The following is a 26,542-nucleotide window of genomic DNA, read 5'->3' on the forward strand; positions in this document are numbered from 1 at the left end:
TCAAGGAAAGAGTGTCAGTGGGAAATGTCGTCAAATACTCCCAAGAGTCTCTTATATAAACAAAAAGATAGATTGGAGTCTGCTTTGTTAAGTGATGGATTTTATTTCAAGGTATAACTACAAGAAGTGGTTTCTTCATCTGTACAAAGGACACATTTGCATACATTTTCTACATTCACATACAGCGGATTATAATTACAGCATATAAACTTAGGCACTTATTTATCTGTACTTGTAAAGATACAAAATCTAGCTGGATAACAATCGCATATCACATACTGTGTTGGTTTACAAGTATTTACACTGCCTACACGAGATAGAGATTCATTAAAAAGTTATGCAAAGATTCAAACGCTTAGCTAATATGGCAAGTGCCAAAACAATAAGTCAATTTCCTATTAAATAAGATAGTTATATACAATGCTCTTCGCAGTTCCACGCGTTTCGTAATATTTGTTCATTATTAACTAGAATTTTCTTGAGCTGGTCTTATGAAGTAAAATAAAATTTGAAGAAATTGGAATTGTTAAATTTTAGATAAACATTTAAATTGAATTTAAGTTATGCTCGGTATGAGACTATCTGATCTGCTGCTTGAATTTCTAAAGAAAAAGAGATTACTTGACTTCGGGGATAAAATCCTTGCAATAATCTTACTTTTTCAGGCTACTAATAATATCATTTTTAGTGGTTCTGGGTGGCGCAATGCCGTTGCATCTTAAACCTAATTACGTGGCTCGAATTCCGATCAAGACTAAACTAATCTAATCCGACTGATAATAATGTCAGACGTACACCTCTCCGGTCTTTTGTTCCGGCTTGTGTTTGGCCAGAGTTGAGGGTGCCGAGGATCCTCCGGCTCCGCCAGTTTCCAGGCCTCCACTCCTCTGTGGCATTGGCATCGTGCCTGAGGTGTCCACTGTATCCGTGGGACCCGCTGATCTCATCGAGGATCGTTGCTGCGGATCCTGCAGATTGAGGCTCAGGTTGAAACTGTTGTTTCGCGAAATGTTCTGGTTCCCATTGAGGGGCTTAACGGACAGCAGTGCCGTGGTGGTGATACCGCCATTGCCATTGCTTGACCCACTGTTGCTATAACCATCCTGGACATCTGCACCAGTCAGCTCCACAATGGAAAGTGCTGACGGCGATCGCTGGATGGACAAGGACACCGGTATCGTGGTGATCACATCGTTAGGATCGTAGCCACTTGCCGTCGTCGTGATCGTGGGTAGCTGGGCATTTGCCGAAATGGGCAGGATGCTGAGTGTCCCAGTGGGCATCGTTTCCCCGCCTGTGCTGGTCACGCTGAAGGGGAACGACAGAGTGGTGATGTTCGTGGCAGCGGGAATACCTGCAAGTTATCAAAGGAAACAAAAAGTAAGAAGAGGAAATAAATATTGAATCCATTAAGCTTTTAATATCCTCTTAGGGGTTTGTATTGAACTCATCATTAACTTTTTAGAGGCATTATAAGCTTCTAGATCTTGGATATCTCCACTTACTGCTCGGATTGAATCCCTCCTTCATGCTGGCTGCCAGGGCTGCAGTGGCCGGATGCCCTGGAATCAGAGTGTTATTGGACGATGAGCTATCCATCTCTTTGATGGGCGAGAGCAGCAGCGTGCCCAGCACTTGGCCGCTCTCCTGGTGCAGTAGGGTGTCGGGTGCGTAGGAGGAGGGGTACATGCCCGGTGGTGCGCTGGTGGTGCTCAGCTGCTGTGGTGCCATTAGGACCGAGCTGGTGACTACGTGGGAGTGGTGCGAGTTGTACAAAAAGTTGCTGGTTTTGTGCGGGACTTGTGGGTTGTTACTCACCTGGATTCGTGTTGCCATCCTTGGCCACCTCGGGCGTGGGAATCCGCGGTCGGGTCTTGGCCACATTGACATTCAAGCCATTTAATTTGGAGTCTAAAACATAGAACAAAATTTAAAGCATACTCTTGGGGGTTTCAAGAAATTGTCATAACTACCAAAAAATTAGTTTGAGCTTGATTAACATTAATATTAAATTTCAAAATGTAGATTTCTAATTTGTATACTTACTCTGCTTGATAAGTTGGCGTTGTGCTCTCAGCGATTTGCGATGCACAAATTTGCCATAGAGACTCGATTTACTTGGCTGCGATCCGGCCTGCTGTTGCTGATGTGCCTGCTGCAGTTGCTGCTGCTGCAGGATGGTCAGTGGCAAGCCGGATTCGGGACTAGAGTAGACGGAGTTGAGGCGGTTCCGGTTGAAGGGCATGCCGCCAGAGGAGTAGGCCGTCGACTGGCTCCTCATGGAACCCATGCGGGAGAGCTGGCGAACCAGCCAGTTGTTTTTCCGCCTTTCCACCATTGGCGTGTCCACGCTTTCCTTTTCGCGGTAAATAATAATATTAAAATGTGACTCTTGACATGAAAAAGTCAACTTAAAAAATATATGCAAATGCGTCTGCATTAAATTATGATAGATTAGCAATAAATGTAACAATAACTTAAGCATGAGAAATATTTTATAGCCTTTTAAGTTGTAGTTATTAACCCTAGAAATGTTATGCTTACTGAAAGTATACATATCTCAAAAAACGCAACTAATGTCTAAGTTATAGCAATAAAACGTTAGCTTGCAATGAATTTATGTGGTGAATGGAATCTCGTCGGGAAAAAAGTATGAAGAACCAGATACTCACATAGTCCGCGTAGACATCGTCGCTGAGCATCCTCTTGCCACCGCCTGGCATTATGTTGGCGTACATGGCGTCCTCCTTCTTGACCTTGTACTTCTCGGCGGAGCCCTTGGGCTCGTCCTTCCGGTAGTGCTCGGATGCCACCGTGTAGGGCAGATCCTTGGGCACCACGCACTCCCAGTACTGATCCCGCAGCAGCTCGGGGTGCTCCTCGTGCATTTCGTCCACGATCATGTAGGCAGCCTGAAAGCGGGTTTATCAAAAGTGGATCAGTCGAGGGCTGTTCAAAATCGAAACGTGTTCGCCATTTGCGATTTTTGGGACATTTCGAGGAGGCACTAAACCCAATTACGTCACAATAATTCAACCGTTGCTACTGTCCCACATCGAAACAAAAGAAAAAGTGAAATTGTTTACAAGTTTTTAATTATTCCATAACAAAAATCAGTGCACAGCCCACTACTGAAAATGGCAAAAACGAAAAGAAGAAAAGAAATAACAATAAAAGTATAAGAAATACTCATTTGCTTAATCATTTTGCCGCGCTCTGTTTTCAATTTGCCATTTATGAGCGACTGAGCCAAGAGTCACGTCTGGTCGTGTGGAGTGCAGTTGAAATGGGCCACAAAACCTGGCCGAGGTGTTGGCATTAGCCCCCCGCTGATAACCGGGCTAAAAGCGACCGCTTGAGATGCATTTCCGAATTCGAGCAAACCCAGCGCGCTGAGGTGACCATAAAAACACACACAAACACACACGAAATATTCAATGATAAAGCTCTACAAAAGAGGTTTCAATGTTTTCAGCCCGTATGTTTTTTTTGTCGATTTTCTCATTTTTTGAACAAAAACCTGTTTTCAATTTACTTTTGCTGCTGCTGCTGCTAACTTTTGTAAATAATTGCAAGCAACGGCAGGCAGCAGACTCAGATACAAACACACACACACGCACTGCACACATGCAAAAATCGCTTCTAACACACACAAGCATCGAGCTCCCAAAGCCCAAGTCCAAAACTTCAATCAGCATCAGCGGCGGAAGGAAAGTCGAATAGAGATACCCTCATCTAAATCGAAATCGTCAGTTTGAATTTGTCTACAAATAATTGAAATTCCCTTTCGAAGATTTATCTACTTTTGTAAATTGGACGCTTTTCTAAGTCGCATTTATTTATTATTTTAATGGAATCTACTAAGACAGCTTCAAGTAAAATGTATCTAATTATACAGAATGCAAGTTCATAAATAAAGATTTATTAAGTACGACTTGCAGTCACATGTAAATTTTGTAAGACGTACTTATAATACACTCCGACTTTTCTTAGCTAGCATCTACTGATTTTATCAAGTACACATATTTCATAGGTTGTTATGTAACATGCTTCTTTTTTAGGGTATTCTGCAGTTCGTTATGTTACAAATTGCATTTGGCTCCCCAGTCTTTTGTTGGCTATGTCGAGAATGCCTGTTATTTTTAGCACGTGGCAGACAGACATGTTCTTCTCCTTTCAGTAGCAATCCAAGAAGTGGCTGACTAAAGCGATTATCGCCTTAAGAGCGCAAAATCTTTACTTAGTTAGCACGCTAACCCAATTAGCGAATACAGATTTTAGCTGTCATAATACTTGGAAACCTTTGGAATTATGATTATGCATATTACCCACTTGAACAGATACGTATAAGTATCTTGCGGATGTGGGCATCCCAAGGTTTGTTTTAAAAACCTGGAAAATTAGGTTTGGAAGTGGGTATTTCGATGCAAAAGCCATCTGTTCCGAATTTTGGTACTAATTTAATTTGTATCTACACCATGCTAAATGAAATTAATTGGAAATCATACAGGTTTTTTGTGTTAACTTCAAAATGGGGATCTTTTTCGCATCTCTAACGCAAAATGATTGTTTTATGGTTGTATGGACCGCAGGAATTATTGCCACCACTTATTAACAATGTTTAACGAATGGCTGGCATATAGACAATGTGCCACATCGAATTACGTCAAGATTGTGCGAATTATCTGCACTGGTGACTCACCTTGATGTGTCGGTCAATTAGCCAGTTGAGCTCGATATCATCGTCATCTTCGCCAAAGGGATTGATTAGCACCTCGGCCACCTTCAGCCAGCCCACGTAGAAAACAAACTGAAAAGATCAATTGAAAGCGATTGAATTTTGGTTAATTACATCATGAAAAACAAAGTCGGACAATTTCAGCAGAACTTGGGAATAATGTGAGAGGGTAAGCCAGGGAAAGCTTGGCAATTCCATTCACTTTTTTGCGGCTTCAAATTATACGGTATGAACATTAACAGTTAATAATGATAGCTAAACACTTGTCACAGATTTATATCGCGGAGAAACACAAACCAGACCAGAGCTCGGCAAAATGCCAATTTATTACGGGGAACGTGACCGCGAATCGTTTTACATAAGGCACTTGAAATGTGTCCCCAGCGGAGAACCGCAGAAACCAAAACGGAAAACAGCAAACAGTTGTAACTGGCCATATCATGATATAGCCCAATATATATAGTGCATCCGAGCGGCGTATCGCTAACAAGGTATAGCCATTACATTCGGCCACTCAGTTTGGCAAAAACAATTGCGAACAACAAAAAACCGCAACAAGTTTTTAAACTTTTACAAAACGACGCGACGTGCAAAATTGACTTTGATTTATAGTAAATAAGGCGGAACGTGCAAATTAAGATAACTTCTAAGCCGTCTTAAATCAAGCGAGAAAAATTAATGAATTCATTATATATATGGAGCAGCAATTGGAATCACCTGCAACACGGTGAACAGTGGGAAGTACAGATCGGGATCTTCGCGTCCATTTCTGTCCAGAACGTTGGGCAACATTTGACGGCCCAAAAGGGCAGCTATGAAATAGGTGTACAGCACCAGGGTAACCACCTGAAAATAAAGTTTTATAATTAAATTTCAAGTAAAGAAGGGAAGTTTGGAATATGGTAGCAATATTGAATACAACTCACCTGAGTGTAGACCAAAGGAACACAGACCGTGTCGTAGCCAATAAGACCACCTAAACGTCGACGGATATCCGAGAGCTCCACCAGTATGGTTTGCACAATATGATCCGAGGCGATTAGGCCATCCTTTCTGGCCCGGTTTATGATGTTGGTGGCCCAGACGAGTGGCATCCAGTACTTGGACATGGGACTCTTCTGATTCAGTGCCTCGAAGATTTTCATCTCGGATTCGTGCATCAGACCCGCATCCACGAGATGTTGGGTGGTGGGGAAACGGCGTTTCACACGAAGGGAAATTCGCTGAAGAGTGATCACATAGGCCAAGACCATATAGCGCATGATATTACGACGCATCAGGCGGCCCGTTTCATTCTGTATTAAGATATTTTTATAGATTATTAGGTTGTTAAGGTTATAAAATTATATTCTTACATTTACACCGCCATTTGAGTTGGGAATAGCCGCGCTTATGAACAAGGCCAACGTGTCTGGCCAGGGCAAAAGCCTGTATTGCTCCCACCAACGTTTCACCACCAGATTTACATAGAAGCCCAGCACGAAGGACATGGGTATACTTTCACTCTGCTGCCCAAAATAAAGGCGAATTTTCTTAAAAATGCTGAAAATATATTAGTATTATATTGTATATTCTGTTACCATTTTATATCCCTTTTTAAACTTACGCTTGCTGACTTTCTGTCAGACCAAATCTGTAGATAACATTTATGGTGTAGTATAAACACAGATACGCAACTAATTCGCGCCAGATCAATTTGTAAACGCTGCCTCGCCATCTATTAAAAAAGGGGAAGGGATTTGAATTAAGTAACTTGCAGGTAGTCGATGAATTTATGGCTTTAATCTGTAACCAACTGGTTTTTGTTTTGATACAAACGATTTCCTCATTCAGACTTTCAATCATTTCCCCCCATCGCATTTCAGATTAAGTTTTCGTTTCTAATGGGTCGCCAGTTCTGCAAGATTTTTTATGGGGGTATTCCAATCTTGCATGTCAGTTCCAATGAATTCAAATGTCTCAAAGTGTGATTTGATACATTATAAAAAAAAATATATATGTGTATATTGATTGGCATAACCGCTTCGAAACTGGTACTATTCAGGTGGGGTCTTTGTTCTGTTTGTTTTGATCAAGGTTTCGCTTACCTTCTTCTCTTCAAAAATTTAGGTTGGGCATAAAGTAACTTAAACTCGAGGCTCCCATAAAAAACAATAAGTTGTTAGCATTTTGTTCACATTTTCCTGTCCCAAAAGTATCTTTCAATTAGTGAGTTCATTACTGAACGTGTGATAACAACTGATTTTTCAGAGCTTCGCTGTTTTGGTTACCAATTTTTCTTCTTTCTGGTTTGAATGGCAAAAACTGGAACTGTGCAACAGTAACTGGAACTGGAATTGCTATTCTAACTGCCCAGTTACGAGTGACTGCACTTGGGGGAAACAATTAAAGCGAACTGGGGTTAAAAATAAACACACTCTAAAAACAAAATAGCCCGAAACCAGATGTTGCCGCCGCTGAGATGTCACTGTATGGTGGCTGAATAGAGGAGTTCAGAGTATTGGATGTTAATTGCGTTGGTAAACACTAGAACAGGTGGATGAGTAACGCGGAAAAATTCACGGAATCGGTGCCCTCTAGGGTGGTGACCCAGATTGGCAAGACTGAATGTAGTTTATGTTTCAAATATCGTAAATATTGTATCCATTTGTATAAATAATAATAATATTCGTACAAGTGTTTTTGGATCATTCATAGATGCAATATATGTTCCAAAAATTTGAAAATTTTTTTTTTGCTACTTTAGTACATAGTATATATTTTTTTATATATTTATTTTTTAGGTCATACTCACTTCCACAGGATCTTCCAGAAACAGCCAAAGCTGCTCCCATTTGGCACTTCACCCGCATACGAGACAGTCATTGTCTCTCCGTTTGACTTAGTTTTTGTTTTTTAGCTGATCTTGTTTTGTTTACTTAATTTAACAAACAATTGGCTTTTATTGTTATTGTTTTTTTGCCGGCGCTAGGCCGCTGCCAATACGAAGAAGGCCGAATTGTTGTAGTTGTTGTTTGATTGCGTACGCGAATTTTGTTGATTGTTTTTGTTGTCGCGTCATTGAAAATAGCGTCGCAGCTTTCCCTCTCTCTCACACCCGCGCCGCTGCGACACGCTCTCTCTGTCCCGCTCTCCACGAGCCTAAGTTTTTTAAGTTTCTCCTAAAATACAAACAAAAATATACAGTTTTACTACCTTCAAATTAACTTGAATAGTTTATGGATAGTTTAACTTTGCCTATAAATAATTTAATTATATTGATTTAAAGTGTAGCCTAAAAATGCACTTTATTGGGGCTTCACTGTACCCCAAAACAATAGGGGGCGACAGGTGAGCGCTCCCAAGCGCCCAGTAATACCGTAAAGGCAATACACATGCAATCCATGCAAATAATACTGGAGGGCTGAAAAGCTCAACTTAAATTCCAGCACGTATCGAACATTTTTTCAGTGGTGTTTCTGTTGTTGCTGCTGTTTTCCATTTTGTTGTTTTGAATTTATTGTAAATTTAATTGGCTGTGCACTTTCGGTTCGGGTGAAATGCGATGTTTAAAGCTGAGAACAGAGTTATGGTCATATTCGAATTTTTCACTATATACATACATAAAAAATGATATTTTTAAGGCACTTTTGAAGTCACTTCACTTTATTACAATCACCTTGTAAGCACAATTATTATGGATTCCTTTTTGGACCTTTTAATTTTTTGCTAACCACTTGAAGATCATTGTGCGGCCAGGATTTCCCCAAAAACAGTGGACTCTCCTCAATGGCAAATTATTTGCACAACTTGAAGTCGGGATTTTTTGCCCCCTGGTTTATTTGTGTTTTTTCATGAGAAAACCTTGGGTTGGGCAAAAATTCGGCAGTTTCTGTGAACCTTTTTTTTTTCTTTTTGCGGGTGCTTAATTTGCGCCGTCAGCGCCACGAGTCTTTATCGTTTCCCGTTTTCTGTTGATTCGAGTCTTGATTAATTCCGCTTATGTTGCGTTTCTCCAACGCGATTTTGATTAATCGAACGCTGGGCCCTCACAACAGATTTTTCAAAAAGTGTTTTCAAGTTGCGATCTGAAATCGCAAAGTTTTGAAACCCGCGTTGTATTTGCTCCTTAGCGCTAGTCGAAGCTGCAAATATTTGCATAAGCCACATCCAGACGGGGGCCACAGAACGGGTTCTAAATGGGGTTTGGTGTTATACAGCTGCCAGGGTCGGGGGATTCCGGCAATTTTCACTTTAGCGCGCTAATTTCGTTTACAAACATAGCAGGTGATCTTCAGGAATGTGAGACCTAACCGGTTGTGAGCTGGGGTCTAGGCCAAGTTAAGTCACGATGGCTTTTGATTACACGGCTGGAGAAACCACCCACCACTGCCACTTGGGTAGCCCAAGAACTTTCTGATTGTTTAGTTTTTTTTTTAAACAATTAAAGATAGTCGTGAGTCGTAAATTAGTTATTTGTACTGGCTGACGGCTGAAAGTTTCGCAGTTTACATGTTCTTTTAGTACAAATAGTAGCCATTGACCCTGCCCGTAGGTTTAATCTCAACTGTCCACCTCTGTGGTAATTTATTTTCAGAACAAACAGCCTGTCAGACCGAACTGGCTATCTTTTATCATCTGCAGCTTCTAGATTAAACACACTGCGTATACGCGATATACAGTAGCCCACATAATGGGGCGACATTGATTGCTGACGAATTGGGCTTGAATAAATTTCACTTTCTTTTGAATTTGATTGGCCCACAATCTGTTTACCAAATGAGTCAAGGCAGTGGCTCTTCAATACGACTGCCGCCACTTGCACTTTTTCCGCCGGCACTTGTTCGTTCCCAGAATTAAGCACATGAAAGGTGGGAGTTTTCGGGCCTCATTAGCACACAATAAAGGAGATATATCTAGGCGTTAAGCCGATATCTGTTAGCATGGTTAGCGTTCCCTATAAACTCATTACGTATTATTGAAGCGATTTAAACAGCACTTTTGAGAAAAAATTAACGCTTTTGTTAAGCAAAGTTAATCACTATTGGTCTGTATGGCCGAGGGCTTTAAATATATAAAGCTGTTCATTTATTTACATTGATTTATTGCTGGTACTCATATGATCGCTTATAACATTTTATTTATTCGCTAATATATCAAATACATTCATTTGTCACTCGTGTGCGCGGATTATACAACTAGGCACCACATCAATTACTTCATTACTCCGCTATTTATAGTATCTTCTGTTTTTATACATATACGTCTTTCTAATTGCTCTTCAGTCATTAAGCTTGTTCAATTGAAAAATTGCATCCGAATTCGGCTTGGTCACATCGTTTATTCAATAGAATGCCGACTGAACACCTAAGCGGATGGGGCGAAAAAAAACATAAATAAAAGTAAACTTGACCAGTCGGGAGCTGGAAGCTTAGTTTACGGAGCCGCCTAGGCCATTTAAAACTGGAGACACGCGCTGGCGTGCGACGCGTTTACGATTTCAGATACACAGATACAGATACGGATGCTCGGGCCATCCGATACGTGTATCTAATGGAGCTAGCTGGCCACCCCGATCACATGTGTATGGGTGTCCCTTCGATTTTGCTACACTTTACACACTTGGATTGAAAACTTTTATCTGATGTTTTACAAGTACACAAAAAACAGAAACAGCAGCAGCAGCAGTAGCTGAAAAACTATATCCAACAGAGATCGTCGCTTTTTGTGTACAATTTTCAGTCGTTTTGTGTAATATTCGAGTGCTGGCTTCAATGGGGTTCCGCACGATCAACTGGCGAGTGCTCAGTTCAGTTCAGCTCAGTTCAGCTTAGTTTAATTTAGCTCCACGTACCGACAGCGCGACGACGGGTTTACCGCTGGACTCTTGAGGCTCGAGCTGCAACTGCGATTGCGATGCCGACCGCCGAGCAACCTGACCGCTCGACAAACTCAACCAAACTGCGCTCCAGAGTTGGCCGCGAGCGGCTCTTAACTCACTTTTTTCCAGCACGAAAAAAGTTTAGTTGGCAACAGGTAGACGGATCGACGTGAGCGGATCACACAAAATAATCGGTGTGAGTGTAGTGGTAGAGACAGAGGTGTAGGTGGGTTATTAAGACTAAAGTTTTTATATTTAAAACTCTAAAGATAACATCGATTTCAGCTCAAGCTTTACTCTTCCTATTTAAAAAAAAAAGTTAAAAGAAAAAGCTTTGTGATAAATTATTGGTTTGCTTATTCTATTTCTAAAAATTATATCGAGGTTAGAGAGTTTATTACTTTAACAACCCCCTCTGAATTTACGCCCATGAAACTTCGAGAGATCTTTAGCCTCTCTTTTTTTTGTTACTCTCTTTTCAGAGAGTCGGCTTTAAAGAGCGCAATCAGCTGTTTTCGATTTGGCTTAAAGCCAAAGATCAGTGGAGCCGAAGGGAGTTATTAAAGTAAAGTGAGCGAGATGCTTTAAAGAGAATTTCTAGAATATTTAGGATGTGGAGAATACTCTTTTTAAATGCGTTTATATATTATCATAAATTTAAGTAAATTTACCATTAAATTTGAAATTTAATGACTATTAAATGAATTTAATCAATTTACCGCTTGATTTCGGGTAAGTAATCTATATCGATCTGTCTGGTAACGCTCCCCATGAATAAATCGAATGCTTCAGCATACTTTTGGGCCCACTAAGAAAACCAAAGATACCATTATCTTACAAGAACCTACTTTAATAAATAAATTACCTATTGAACTAAAAAACATTTACAATTCGAATAGCTAAAACTAATACTTAATATGGTTATTTTCAGAGGGTTTTTCAGGACGTCTCGCCTTGTAGCGCAGTCCATGTTCCATATAGGTGAATGGAGGATTCGGTTGGGTCATGCAGAAGTACAGACCCTTGGCATTCGCTGGGTAGATGAGTCCAATGTTGATGGTATTCTGGAAATTACAATCGCCCTGTCGGAACTTAGCCCAACTCTCGCACTTGGTAGCTGGGATCATCACACCCTCGATGAGAGCCTATGAATTTTTATAGAATTTAAATTAAAATGCTTCAGTTACCTTCGAAATTCTCACCTCCATGAACAGAATAAATGGATACATGTGACTGCAGATCTTGGACTCGCAGCCAGGTTGCAGTTTCCTTCTCGGGAAATATCCAATACCATTGGGATAGATATCGATGTGACCCAGTGGCACCCTCACCCCAAAAACATCCCCCTCCCCGTGCAGCACCACCACTCTCGAAGCCACACTTTGTTTTACCAATATATCGGTGGTGCGACACATGGTGGCTGGGTCGATGGCCAACAGTTGACCCACCAATTGTTTGTTTTCTTTGGCAAACAGTTGGGCACCCAGTGCGGCTATGTTAGCACCCACCGAGTGTCCTGCCAAAGTGATGTCCTGCACGGCAATGCCCGCATCCTTCAGAGCTCTCACCAGCTTATAAACGAAGTATCCATTTACGGAGAGATGATGACGCACTGCATAGTACAATTGAGCCACATCCTTTGCGAAATCCACCACTATTACATTGAGATCCCTCCTGCTGTTTTGCAGCAGAGTCAAGTGCTCCTGCACACTAAAATAGCTATCGGCCGTATGGAAGGCATTCACATAGATGAGGGTCTTACGCTCCGGATTGATATCGAAATCCTTGATCTGAGATATGGACTTAATGGGCAGCTCTACACTCTGATTGGTAATGGTCATCACATGGAGTCGTGCATCGCTGGGATTGATGCCCTGAAAGAGGGACATCACACCCTCATCCACAGGAGCATCGCCTAGACAGGATATTTTTTGTAAGATCATCATTGTTCCTAAGATTTTTAGTTTAAACTTACAGAATGCTCGCCAACCGCGATTCAGTTGCTCGCTGAGTAGCTTGACATTATGTTTTTGGACACTGTCTATATTTATGGGCTTTGTTGCCTTATCCTTATCCTCCACTGCCAAAGATTGACAGATCAGGCAGACTGCTATGATCATCTGGGCTGTGCTCTTCTGCATGGTGAATTGTGCTCTCATGTCTGAATCCGAAAACAGGGGCTCTTTTATAGCCAGGTCTTATCGGGCCAAAAGACTCGCGAACCGAGACTCTCTTATCTGGTAGCTGGTTTTCGATTTCGGTTTATTTTATAAGCTTCTTGCAGCACGTTTGTTGAAGGGGCTACTGTCTGGTCGTTGTCTGCGGTTCCGCGCCAAAATCTGCAGCCCCAAAAAGCCGCCGATAAGGCGGCAAATCTCTGTCCAGACTTTGCTGATTGATTATCATCCCCAATCCGATCGTGCCTCAATATGAAATTACTTACCAAAGTTTCCCTTGCAACACTTCATTCACTTCTTTTTTCCGTCAATTGATAAGGCTTATGATATCTAGTTTTTGATGGGTGCTCGAAACCAACTAGGTGCTAAATCTTTATTCATTAAGATGTATATTTTGACTAAATGGGCTTTGCTTAGTTTGCTTATTTTTCGAGAATAGTTAGTAGGGCTGTAAATTTGACTAGAACTCCTCGTCTTGACTGACAAGCTCGATTCACAATTCCAAATTTACGCTAATGAGGTAGCGGCGGTTGTTGTCTGACTCTGATTCTTTTCCCAACGGAATTTCTCTAGAGTGGCCTTAAAATTAGGTTCCTTAGGTGGTAAAGTTGTGTATGAGGGAGCATCGCTAGTCCAGGCCAAAAAAAATCATAAATAAATATGCAAAGAATCCAGAGAAGAAGACGAGATGAACCAAATAACAAGAGCATGGCAGGTTAAACTTAAATTTTAAACAGTTTATTCGTGTGGGCACACAAGAACTAATTCATAAAAATAATAAATAAATTGAGAGGTGTACTAAAAATAAACATTGGTAGTCAGAAATACTTGATGCCACGATCCGTGGCATCTTTTCACTGGCTTCTGCTCCCCTGCTGCTCCAAATTGGACTAAAATTAGCATTCCGCTCTGTTTTGTGTTGTGTTTTCTTTTTGGATGTTGCGAATGGATCTGTTAGTTGAATGCTTTGATTTAGAACTTCAGACCAGCCTGGACATCGGACATGATGTTGGCGGACTTCTGCAGCTGCTCAACTTCGGTGGGAGTCAAGATCTGCTTGACCACGGATGTCACACCGTTGGCATTAAGAATGCAGGGCAGCGAGAGGAACACATCCTTGTCAATGCCATGTTCGCCCTATGAGATAAAAATATAATATATTAGAACATCTTTACAATCATATAGAAGTTTTATAAAAGTAATCTTACCAAAACGGAGGTGGAGACGGCGGCCACGCTGCTCGTGTTGCGCAAGATGGCCGAGGCCAAGGAGGCGGTACTCAGACCAATGGCCCAGGAGGTGTAGCCCTTTAGCTTGATCACCTCGTAGGCGGAGTCCACCACCTGCTTGTGCAGCTCGTTCCACTTCTCTGGATCCTCGCCGGTGCCCAGAGTGGGGTTCAGCTCGCGCAAACGCACGCCGGCAATGTTCACTCCAGACCAAACGGGCACGGAGCTGTCGCCGTGCTCACCGATGATCCAGCCGTGGCAGGAGGTGGGTGCCACGCCCAGGCGCTGCGACATCAGGAAGCGGAAGCGGGACGAGTCCAAGTTGGTGCCGCTGCCGATCACGCGGTTCTTGGGCAGACCGGACAGCTTCCAGGCCACGTAGGTCATGATGTCCACGGGATTGGACACCATAAGCAAAATGGTATCGGGACTGTACTGTAAGTGGAAATGAGTTTTAGATCCGAATATCTATATTAGTTTCTTGATTGTGGACATGAACTTACCTCCACCAGCTTGGGAATGATGTTCTTGAGGATGTCTGTGTTGCGCTGCACGAGGGACAGACGGGACTCGCCCTCCTTTTGGCGCACTCCGGCGGTCACGATGCACAGACGGGAGTTGGCCGAGGCGGCGAAGTCGGTGCTGGCCGTGATCTGGGGGTTCTTCAGGAAGTTGGAGCCGTGCTGCAAATCCATCAGCTCGCCCTGCAGCTTGTCGGCGCAGACATCGATGAGGCACACCTCCTTGGAGACGTTCTGAGCCAGGATGCTGAAGGCGCTGGCCATGCCAACCTGGCCGATGCCCACAATGGTGACCTTGTGCCCGGAGCTGGGCAGGACCTCAGCAACCTGGGCCAACAGACTGTCCTTAATGGCGGCCATTGCTAGGAGGTAATAATTAAAATTATCCTTTAATATTCCGTCAAAGAAAGCAAAGCACATTTCCCCTGGGAGATTACCCATTTTGATTGCTATCACGTGCCTATGATTTAGTTAAAACAGTCACAATTTTTTTTGGGAAAACTCTTTTCCCCACACACAGACACACACATACTGCTTAGTTGGCGTTCTTTAACCTTCACGAAGGTCGTATTAATGAGAAAAAAGCGACATCGCCACAACACGCAACCGGACCGAACCGAAAACATTGCCGAAAAAATTAACTTGTGATTTTTTTGCTCTTTTATATAGCAATTCATAGAGCCACATGACACTGCCAGTCAATTAGGGTCTTCTTCATTCACACAGATAAAATCTAATTAGGCCCAAATGGAAGTTTTATCAATGAAAAAGTTTGCTACCTTATGGAATTAATCCCCCGATTCAGCTCTAATCGTTTTATTTCTGATTTGGCAAACAGTCATACTGACTTCCTCGAAAGTTGGCAGTTTTTTATCTTATCACAAGAGTTTCAAACAATTATAGCAATTTGATTAATCCAATTATGGCATAGCTATGATGATTAATAAATAAATAATACAATGACGTAGGACTAAGCTTATCGCACATAGGAAGAGTTTTGGGGGGCCAAAGTTGAGTTTGTTGCCAATATTTGCAATATTATTTCAGATTAGATTGCTAAAGATTATAAGTGCATATTGAAACTATTATCAGTGAGAAAATATTTATATAAACATCTGGCACGTTTTTTAATTAGAATCTGCTTCAGGTTGAGTGTTTTCCTAGCTTGAATTACGACTGCAGTTATGAGTTCTGAAGAACTTGGGTGGGGTACAAAAACCCAAGAGTTCTGATGAGTTCCGCAAGTGCGAGGTACGAAAAGTCAGGGAAATGTCACAAATATATAAAAAACTAGATAATGATTTATGGCTGAGTGATCACGGTTTATTTTTATTGGGAACGAGTATCTAGTATTAGTAAGTATTAGTATTAGTGACAGATAAAAGGGAACTAATTGCTTTTGCTCTTTTTAAAGAATCTAGATATATTAATGACAGACACGAATTATTTAAAACAAACTTTGTAGATACAAAAAGATAACTTTTCTGTCAATATACAAAATAATTTCATGAAATGTCATATTTTCGGAAACTTTAAGTTTTTAATTTAAAAACTCATATCTGCGCCACACTTGTTGCAAGCTATGAAAATGTGCGTCAAAATTGGGCCTACGCATGACCTTCTCTCAAAGTCAAATGCGGTTGTTCCACTTTACTTGGGCGGTGCGACGTCACCCCGTCGGAAAATGGGGAAATCAGCTGTTTGCGACATGGCGCATGCTCCCGTTGAAAACGAAAGTGAAAGTCAATTGTACATCCAATTGTCACCCCACCCACTTCGCGGGAAACCCCGGAAATCCGGCCCACCCCACTAACGGTTCAGGTGCGGAAGGCCAAGGGCGAGGTTCGGTTTTCGGCAACGAACGATGCACTTGACCCCTGGAAGTTGAATGCACCCTGATGAGGCAGGAAGTTGACCCCCGGCTTGTACTACTAATTCTCAGTTATCCTGCACATTCACAAATACTGGTTTTTTCCAAGTGCATGCTAATATATATGCTTACTTTTGGATTGGTTTTGTTTTAATTTTATTTTTTTTCACTGGATTATTTTGGGCGCCTCTGAACTTTGAGGTCGTCGACGTTCCGTTCACTTTGCGCGTTCGTTGCGAACTGTTTGCACTTCAAGCGGACTGCTTTGGAATTTAGCTGCCGCCGCTGGATTTTGTAGCCTCCGCAGCCACTTTTCTCTCACCACCTCTCTCGCTCTTTCCTTCGCAGCCAGTACACTCAGAAAAATAAGACCTCGTATTTGGCAAATAAACAACGGACTAAAGTGTTGAGCAAAACCTTTCAAAATTCATATTGAATAAAAAATTGTTTCCTAAAATTATATTAACTGAATAATAAAATAATTTTATAACCAATCAAAACAAATTTAAACAAATAAAAATATATTATCGTTTGACTTTATGTATTATTATTGCATAAATATTTAACTTGGTTTAGATCATCAAAGTAAATAGTAAAGATGCATTTTTTTCAGTGTAGGCAGCTGTTTTGGACCTCTCTGCCAGCTGCGCCAGGATGAATGACGAAACGGCCTCTGTGGCGTTGTGAAAGTGAGCGGCATTTCTCTTGCTCGCTCTTTCGCCGCCTGTGTTTGTTGGTGTTGCGCTCTCCAGAGTTTTTGGCTCCATTCGGCCAAGTTAGTCAAGGTGACCTTTGCTGGTTTTCCTTATATTTTCCTCTATTTATAGGCGGCACGTTTACGTCTGTTTTTCCGGGATTTCGTTAGTGGAGTTGTTGGATAATTCTTCATTTACAATTCCCCTGGGGCATAAATTACTTTTTGATCTTAAATGCTGAATTTGTTCCATTTTTCCGAGTAGGTGGTTGTTTATTTGAGCCTCGTGACAGCAGCTGGGGATCTTTGGACTAACACGTGCCCAAGATCACATACGCATAGGGGACCTGTTTATTGGAGTGTGTGTGTGTGTGCAGCCAATTTTGGCCAACTGCCCAGTCAGGCGGCTGCTGCAGTTAATTTGGCCAACAGATGGTGCATGGAATTATGTGTGATTAGGAAATACCCTGTACTAAGCAGCTTGTGTTATATGATTAAGCTTATTCCATGTAATCTTAAAATAAATTAATCTTAAAAAGGACCAGCTTTAAGAACACTGGCTGTTTTATTGATTATGTATGTATATTATGCTTAGTAACAATTATTACATTTTATTAAGAGTGTACGGCATTTCACACCTGTTAAGCTGGATTAAAGCAGACTTTCGCTAATTGTTTCGAATACGTCATTGCCAAGTCTTATTGACTTGCATTGCGGGGAGAGAATTCCATAGAGAGTCCTCAAGAGATCTGTAGAGAGAAATAGAAGCAGAGGGAGATCCCCAGAGAGAAGTTGCTCCACCAGTTTGCCGGCGTTCGTGACTGGCAACACATTTTACAGACTGACACACACTCAACATTTATTCGCCAGTGATTCACTGCACTCTCTTTATTTTCGCAAGCATTTCGACTTAATACGTCATCATTGCCGCCGGTTCAGCTTGTGTGGAAGTGTGATGAGCGGTTTATTGGTCTCTCAATGTCACTGCAATTTAACGCAATCGTTGTGAAAGTGTCGGCGAGGGTGACCTACTTTTTGAATTGACCCAAGTCAATGTCAATGCACTTCCTCTCTTTCCTCTTGACACTCTTGCCCCAAACATTTTTTGGGGTCATGACGTCGTCTCGCCCTTCAATTGTGAAATGCGGCCGAGAGTGAGTTACCCGTGAATATACTCACATATGCACTTATGGGAACTTGTTTTGTTTAGGTCTGGGTTTGTTGAACTTTTGTTTGTGGCTGCGGTGTCATGATTTGTTTTCTGGGAATTTCTAGTGCTCACTCAGAATTCTGTAAGATAAAACTAAAATGTGCATTGCTTATGCCAAGAAATCTAATATCAAGAGTATTTAGTAACTAATATATCAATATGTATACAATTCAATATTCAATCTTTGTTTCATATTTAAAAAGGTTTTTTTTTTTACTTAGTTACCTTTTTCCTGATGCTTATTTAAATCAAACAACAATTGTAAATCTTAATTATTTTCAAGAGATACTGGCGCCATCTAGCGGCCTCTTGCTTAATACAGTTGCGCCTTTGATAACTGCCGCTAGGGGCGCTAGAAAACAATGTGTAGAATACATTTGACGTGTAGAAGACAAGTTATTGCAGTAAAAGGTTCAACAAAAGTAAGCAATATTAAATAAAAATGTTTTTTCTTATATGATCTTGGATTAAGCGTAGCCAATTGAACACTTTTTTAACTAAACATTGCGTACTATAGCTAACTACTATTAGCTTGTTTAAAGAATTGTTTTTACAATTATAACTTGGTTGTGGAGACATTATAAAAAGCAGTGTTCCAATTCCAGCAATCTACTTAGCTTCCCATATTACGCAACATTTCGATGCATTCACCAGATTAGCCAGAACAAACATTTCTCATGCTCCGCGCTCCCAATCTCTGAAGCTCTGCGTGCCGGCTGAAAAGTGAGAGATGCCCCAAGAAACCGATAGTGCAACTCCTGGCCAAAAAGCAACCCAAGGCGTTGTTATCAACGCCGGGGAATCTGATTAGAGCCAGAGAGCTCGGTGTAAGCCAAGTGGCAGGAGCCGACTCCATCGTCTGCGAATTCTCGGGAGCACGCAATCGAGCGAAGATGTCGCTGCCCCACTGCACATTAATATTCAAAAATTGCGTTTTTATGCTAATTCTCACACACAACGTTGGAGCTGGACTAAATGGCCAACCTGTCGATAGATTACTCAATGACAAGAAGAAGGCAGTAGCAGTTGGAGCTGGGGAGGATGCACACTCTTCAGAAGAACCCACGGTGCACTGAGGTAAATACTTCATGCTAAATCAATATACAAATGGAAATAATTTCATATACTAAATATGTTTGTATTTATAAAATGTACAACATTAAATATTTTCTTTCTGTGTGGTCCAATTGGCTCGATTGGCCTGCAGTTGTTGTTTTTGTTGCTGTACTGGCCGATGATGATCATCTTTCGGGTATATCGCACCTTGCCATCTTTTTGGCAGCCAACAGCCTTATTATTACTTTTTTTTTCGCCAGCCAGCCAGCCAACCACGACTTTCCCGTCCCGAGCCGAACCAATCCAATATTACTCATACGCACCGTTGTTTATTTATGGCTAGATACTGATGCTGCTGGCTGGTGCCGCTGATGCTGTTGCCGGCGTAGTTTAGCAATAATTAAGTTGTTAAATTGTTGCACGTAAGTCAAGTTGGCCGGGACGGATGTCCGTCGCTCGGTCGCTTGGTCAGAAGACCGCCTTCGACTGGCCGCTCCGGTTGGTGGCTCCGCTTAATAATAATGTTCGGCTTGACTTACGATCCACGTCCTTGGGTTACTGATATATGCGATACTTAAGGTATTTATTACAAGCGATTGTAATCTCAAGCCTGAATTTCTTTTATATACATATAAATACATTTTTATTCTCTTTTAGCCAGCAGCACCAGCAACAACAACATATTTATAGTCCATGAAGTCGGCTATGTTGGCTGCATTTTTTTTTTACTAGTGATTAGTAGTGCTTAGGCAGCAATCGTATACCCTGTAATTTGCCGTTCAGCTGGCATTAAGATGTTGTGCTGCATGCTGCCTGCCAAGCAATTAATCAGCTCCTCATTGCATCTCATTATCAAGTTCTCCCGGCATCGCCCCCCACTTATCTGGCATACCCCATCTGGGGTGCAGGGTATGCACTGCATACTTGCACTTGGAACCACGCCTCATTAGAGCCACGGCTTTGCGCCTTTTGCCTGGTGGCATCTCTCAGCGCAGCGGCCAGCGAATTATATAATACATAAACTATATCCACACACGAACACCAAGACGCAAGTGCAAGTACAGTGAAGCTTCAATTGATATTTATTTATTTTATTTCTTTAAAATACTTTAAGATAATCAAGTTTCTTGCATAAAAAGCATATTACTTGGCTAGTTTGTGTACCAGTAGTTGGTTCGCTTTAAGTAAGCTTTACTGTGCCTGTTCCTTCATCTCATTCCGTGGAAGACCAGACCAGTTTCCCATGCTGGGCCGCTGCACTTGTTACGTTTTCAGTTTTGTTTTTCTTGCATGCCAAATATGCAAAAAGCTTTGGCGCATGTAATTTTCTTTTGGCCCATGCTCAAGTGAGTGTGCCAGTGTGTGTGTGTTTGCATATAATGATTATTGTAGGTACAAGTGCGAGAAATCGTGTTAGATCGCGGGTAATAAATTTAGACACCAACTATGCAAAAGGAGTCCTGTCCTGCCATCATGGCTAAAACCCCCCAACCTCCCCCCTCCTAGCAGATGCCAGTCTCATCTAAGCGAATGTACTTGCAGTTCTACCCCCCTCCGGCCAACCCCCCTCAGTTGTTGTTGGTGCAAGTTTTAAGCACTTCCTTTTATTATATTTTATGGGCACTTGTTTTTTTCCACCAACTGGCGACTTTAGAGGCTGCCGTCGTCGTTCGGCGGTTGTTGTCGATTTTTTATAGTCGCCTCGATGCGTTCAAGTTGGGGGCTTTTGGCTTTAATGTCCCATTAGAGGCCTTCACACACACCTGAAAGACTTGCAATGTATTTGGGGATAATAAAATTAATGCGAGGTCATCGCTAGTTAGGCGTTTATAATGAGCTGCAGATGAGAGACGGTACAACTATGATCTCAATTCCACTGAGAAGGAAAAACCATGTGGGGATATCAGGTGGGAAATTTTAATTAACACAGTGAGTGTTATTTGTTCATTGAAATAGCATTCGAATGTCAATTAAAATTGACACATTTCAAAGTGAAATTATTTCAGCATTTTCCCAGTTGATATTGATTTCCACGAGCATATCACTCACGCTCCATTGACTCAAGAAAATGTAATTCAATTATATTTGTTCTTTCGGTGAATCATTTAGCAAAATGTCGCTTAGTTCACCACACACATAACTCATAACCCACACACCGAGCAAAAAATCGAATCGTTTTGGCAAACCTTTTTCTGCCTGACATTTTTCCATGCCATTAACGACAACTTGAACCAAAACAAACCGTTTTTTTTTGATTTTGTTTTTTACTTTTAGTTTTTGTTTGTTTGCCCGCTGCGGTTTTCTACCTTTCTGCCTTATGACTTTTCACCAATGCACTCGACTTGGCCCGAATGGCTGGGGCCGGTGACTTCGCAAGTGAATGGCTGGCCCTTACTGGCGAACCGAACTCGGTGCCACGGCGTTGTTATTAGTATATGTCATATTAGAGCCAGCAACCAGCAAACCGCAGCAACAATAAAAAGCAGCCAGAGCCTAGACCAACTTCACTTTTAGCCACGACATTCAATTCGAACGCGGCATGGGGCAGGCTAAAAGATAGGGGCAAAAATATATAGCTGATAGGTATTGACAAGATTTTAGACGGAAGTGTACTCCCTAAGAGATATTGGAAAATATAAATATAAAAACGTATAAAAAGATTCATGACACATAAAAAATGAATACTTTTTAAATTTTAATATTATTTAAGGTGTCAAAACTACGATAGCACTCTGAGCTCAAGACATATTCCACTATTTCATGAGCTTACCAAGTATTTAAATACGAAAACACGAGGCGTATACGTAATATTTATGAAAATGATACAGAAATGAGTTAGTTAAGTACTGATCCCCATATACCCTCACCAATCTCTGAGTACTGAGTATCGAAAAAACGAAAACAGTTTGCAGTTTCAATTTTGCAATGGCCAATTGAGCCGGAGTTGCTGAAAAACTTTGTTTGTCGACTTCGATAACATTTCGACATTTGCTGGCTTTAATTGAATCGCCAGCAGAGCGGATACTTCGGGCTGCCAGCGAGCAGGTGAAATCGAAATCGAAAGTTACTGGCCTATCTCCACAGCCTCCATCGCATCCGTCCAATGGATTCTCGGCGGGAGCGGCTCGATTGAAAGTCGAGAAATCGTCGGATTGCATTTCGACCAGCTGGTTATACTAATTAGATCGGAGCGACGCGACTCAAGGTCGCTGACAAAACTGAATGCATAACAAATTTCATTTATACGCCGGCACGCAATCGACACACATCAAAAGTAAAAACGAGAAACTAAAAAGGAGAGCGCTGCCAGGGTGAAGTTACTGTGGCAGGCTTTTAGCTCTGCCATAATTCAGGCCGATAAGCGATCTTAACTATCTACACGATCTGGACAGGCCGGACCGCTGTCGTGGCTCTCCGACTTGTTGCCAATTGCATTTGGGCTTCTTGTCGGGGTCGTTGCTGTGACAATATTTGCATGCCAGCTCGGCTCGCACACTCTCGCTGGGAGCGGGATGCACTGGAAAGGCGGTATCAGCGCCATCATCTCATCATCGATATGCCATCAATGTGGAATGGTCGCAAATTATCTGGCCTTAAGAGCGGCCTGGCATCGACACTGGCTAAAGCCAATGCACTCAAAACAAAAAAAATAGGTGAAGTACTGAAGAAGTTCTAACTGGTTGAGTAATATTCTTTTGAATTTTTTATACTAATTTGTTGGCCTATTAACTCTACTTATTTAACGAATTCTACTACTACTAATTTTTTAATTTTTAGTTTAATTCATGCAAATTGGTCTCTTTTTCTCGCAGTGCACCTTTGGGCTCTTCTTCAGCTGCAGCCAACTTTCCGAAGGCGGCACTCTGTGGGATCTCTGGATCGGTTCGCTTAATGCCTTTGTGACATTTTAAGGTTCAATTTGGCTAATAATGGCGGCGCAGATAAAACGTGGCTCTCAAGTGGTCTCAAGTGCTGATTGGCTGCTACTTTTGCGGTGACTATGTGGCGTTCTAATGAACGGGTACTTAATTGTAATGCAATACCAATATCTGGTGGCGTAATTAACGAAATTACAAGGTTTCGGCTTTCGCTCAATCAGTCATTTCGCTCAGTCCTTTTTGTTGCCATAACAATTTGTTTGCCGAATGTCCCAGAGGCAAAACAAATGTCTCCCCAATCCCAGCCATTTCCTTAACCGTTGTTGGCTTACCTTTTAGCTGGCTTTTGATTTTGTTGGCCAACTGCTGGCCCAAATGTTATGCCAAATTGCAGCTACCGTTTGCGGGTCTCTGGGGCCAGTTTTCTGGTATCCGGCTTTAATCTCTTACCAACTGCCGGCTACCAGTGTTGCCCGAAATCGCTTTGGCAACGCTTTCTGGCGGGGAAGGGGGCCGTTTTTGATCTCATCATCGTCATCGTTGGCGGAATCGAGGCTCTGCAACAACAACTCTTTCTGCTTTCGAGCGAAGGACATCAAACAGAAGCGGCGATCGCTTCTAATTTGCATAAACATTCGTTTAACATTTATCCCCAAAAACGTTTTCGCTGTTTTGTTTTTTTTTTTCTTTCGCTTACCGCTTACCGCTTTTCACTCCCATCCCGTTTCGCTCGCTCAAGAAGTCGTCATAATCTTCGAACGTTTTTGGCCGAGTCCAACAATTTTGGTTAGGGCTCTTTTCCTGCGCCTTGCTGGCCAATTTCATTTCGGTTCTGCGATTCCCAAACCATTTAAGACCAAAATAACCGCTTTTGACAACAAACAACAGCATCTGCAAGAGATTCGCCTGGCAATCATAAGCAACAACCACCACAGTAGCCAGAAATCGATGCTAATCTTGGCCGGGAATGAAGAAAAATGTGCCCAACGTTTCCAGTTTACTTTGCGATACCCTACAATCAAGGGACCTGGCATATGTCTTACTGTCTGAATTTTAAAATATTAAATTTAAATTTGGTCAAACATATTTTCTTGCTAGATATTTCTATCCAAAATGTCTTCTAGCAAGTATTATACAAATATTTTGTAAAAAAATCAGAAACTTTTTTTTAAAGGGCACTCACAAGCCATTTAAATTGATATGAAATAGTTTCCATTCGGGTTCATAAACCACGAAATGAAACAAAAATTATAAATGGAGTTGTTTTGCATTCGTTCGTTTGTCATGTTTTCTTTATCAGGAATTGATGGTCGATGGAATGCAAAATACAACTCAATTCGAAACGGGTTTATTGGAGTTCTTCGATTTTAAAGTGGAAAAAGTAAATTAAGATAAAATAAAATTCCATTATATTGAGATTTAGTGTTTTGAATTCTACCGGTCAAACCTTCCGTTCAAATGGATATCGTGCAACAATCAAATAAATTCAAAGCCCTGTCCTCTGGTAACACTTTTCCGCTTTTCTGTCCCAATCGAATCATAAGTGTTACGCCCTCCCAGAGTTAACGCCTCTTTTTCTCAGCCTTAGCAAATCCCAGACGTGACAGGCAATGGACAAGGCTGCTAGCCCATGGCGACCTAAATTGTAACTCCCTGGCAAAGGAAAAAAATTAAACTTTGCATTCGAATTGCCATTTCTATTTGTTTGCCTGACAACGGAATCATGTAGAACAGCAAAAAGTTGGCAACTCGAAAGGAGTTGGGCCGATTTCAGTTCGGACTGAAAAAAAATCAGAGCCACTTTAATAACTCAATTAGAAATGGTGGCTAGTCGTTTAATTGGAGTTTTTCCTGGAAGGGGATTTGACTTGTCCATAGGATTCCAGACTATAGGATTTGCATTGTGAAGTACTAAACATCTGCCTATTAGTTTCATATTTAAATTTCCATTGATGTTTCCTTGCCCATTAGGAAACGGCAATTGCTATAATTTGTCATGCTCAAGCCCCACAAACATTGCACTTGTCAACTGTGAGTTTTCCCCCAGCTTTCCATTCCCATTTGCTCCCCTCTGCCAACTGTCTTCAGTTGATTGGCGTTTGAGGTGCGCGTGCGCGTGTCTTTGGGGCGAAACAATTAATTTGAATAATTAGCAGCTAACGATGGGGACAGCAGCAGCACAAGAGCAACACCAACAGCAACAGCAACATCAGCAGCAACATCAAGCACTGCAAACTGCAACTGCAACTGCGCTGCCTGCTTTCAACTTGTCGATTGTGTCACGCCAACAGGAGTTAAGGCCAAGTCAAAGGCAAGGCGGTCTCGTCGGCAAATGGCGATATAAAAAATGCATTTGGCACTTGAGAATTTATGTGCCTGCTGCTGCTGTTGCTGCTGCTGATGGAGAATCAGGGACACTGACGATGGGGACGAGGACGTGGACTCCGGAGTACGTCACGCGAAATGATGAATTACTCGCCGGGGACGCGCGTCAGTCTTTGATGAGGAACGACAGCGTGAAATTAGACAAAAGGGTTATGGCAACATGGCCAAAATGAAGGGGCATCGGTGTGGAGAGGTGTGGTGGAGTTGATGGTGTTGCTGTGTGCCATATACCCGTACCATATGCCATATGTGCTGTCTGGTTGACTTTGCACTCGAGGACGACGCGCCTTGACTTAATGAAGATGACGAGTGCTGCAGAGACTGGGCGTGTTTTAATCCTTCCTAGGCCCAAATGCCTAGGTGTTGCCGCCGATGTTGTTGCCACGTTTGTCACTGGCTGCACAGGCGTTAATTTATTACAAATTATTATGATTCCTTTTTGCGCCTGCGGTGCCTAAACCGCTGCTTTTTTCTTCCGCATTTTGCCGGCACAACAGTAAGAAGAACAACATCAACATCAACATCCACATCCACATCAACCCTCGTTGAAGACGTCTAGACAAATGCACTCCAAAGGTTAACATGATAAATGTCGTTTGTTGCCTGTGACGCGACAACTTTCATGTTGCTGCTGCAGTTGCAATTGTTGCTGCATATATCGCTGCAGTGCAGCCGGGGATTTGTTTTCCCCGGGCTGCATTGTTTTTACCGCCGCCGTGTGGCGATTATTAAGCCGGGCCAGTCAACAAATTAATCAATGACGTGAGCAATTAAAGAGGTAGAAAAGGTGGCAAAAGAAATATGGCCCACAGGATAACAGTTTTGGCTTTAGAGATGGTAAAGAATGCTTGGGATTATGGCAAAACATGTTGTAGATATTATTTTAAAATTTATGTTTTCAATAAATGATGATCAGTTCTTTCC

The 26,542-nt window shown here is 41.9% G+C and overlaps 3 protein-coding genes across 4 annotated transcripts; all 3 read right to left on the bottom strand.

Moving 5' to 3' along the window:
* Window positions 1-78: 78 nt before the first annotated feature.
* On the bottom strand, window positions 79-10,718 carry LOC6737007 (bestrophin-2). Of its 2 annotated transcripts, none has more exons than XM_016170110.2 (12): window positions 10,572-10,718; window positions 7,533-7,899; window positions 6,345-6,455; window positions 6,094-6,280; window positions 5,665-6,033; window positions 5,456-5,584; window positions 4,703-4,810; window positions 2,673-2,912; window positions 2,047-2,356; window positions 1,819-1,911; window positions 1,506-1,562; window positions 79-1,354 (listed from the first exon to the last, which is right to left on the bottom strand). In XM_016170110.2, the coding sequence occupies exons 2-12, from the start codon at window positions 7,601-7,603 to the stop codon at window positions 786-788; spliced, it is 2,244 nt and encodes a 747-aa protein (XP_016030633.1). In that variant the 5' UTR covers window positions 7,604-7,899; window positions 10,572-10,718; the 3' UTR covers window positions 79-785. The 2 variants fall into 2 exon arrangements, with proteins under 2 accessions (XP_016030633.1, XP_016030632.1); XM_016170109.3 differs by having other exon boundaries at window positions 1,506-1,748.
* Window positions 10,719-11,427: 709 nt separating this feature from the next.
* LOC6737009 (lipase member H) lies at window positions 11,428-12,772 on the bottom strand. Its single transcript, XM_016170108.3, has 3 exons — window positions 12,574-12,772; window positions 11,801-12,513; window positions 11,428-11,743 (listed from the first exon to the last, which is right to left on the bottom strand). The coding sequence occupies exons 1-3, from the start codon at window positions 12,755-12,757 to the stop codon at window positions 11,504-11,506; spliced, it is 1,137 nt and encodes a 378-aa protein (XP_016030634.1). The 5' UTR covers window positions 12,758-12,772; the 3' UTR covers window positions 11,428-11,503.
* A 719-nt stretch (window positions 12,773-13,491) lies between these two features.
* LOC6737010 (L-lactate dehydrogenase) lies at window positions 13,492-16,674 on the bottom strand. Its single transcript, XM_016170107.3, has 4 exons — window positions 16,528-16,674; window positions 14,508-14,887; window positions 13,984-14,439; window positions 13,492-13,912 (listed from the first exon to the last, which is right to left on the bottom strand). The coding sequence occupies exons 2-4, from the start codon at window positions 14,883-14,885 to the stop codon at window positions 13,748-13,750; spliced, it is 999 nt and encodes a 332-aa protein (XP_016030636.1). The 5' UTR covers window positions 14,886-14,887; window positions 16,528-16,674; the 3' UTR covers window positions 13,492-13,747.
* Window positions 16,675-26,542: the final 9,868 nt, after the last annotated feature.

Source organism: Drosophila simulans, chromosome 3L (genome assembly GCF_016746395.2).
Source record: "Drosophila simulans strain w501 chromosome 3L, Prin_Dsim_3.1, whole genome shotgun sequence".
Classification (NCBI taxonomy): domain Eukaryota; kingdom Metazoa; phylum Arthropoda; class Insecta; order Diptera; family Drosophilidae; genus Drosophila; species Drosophila simulans.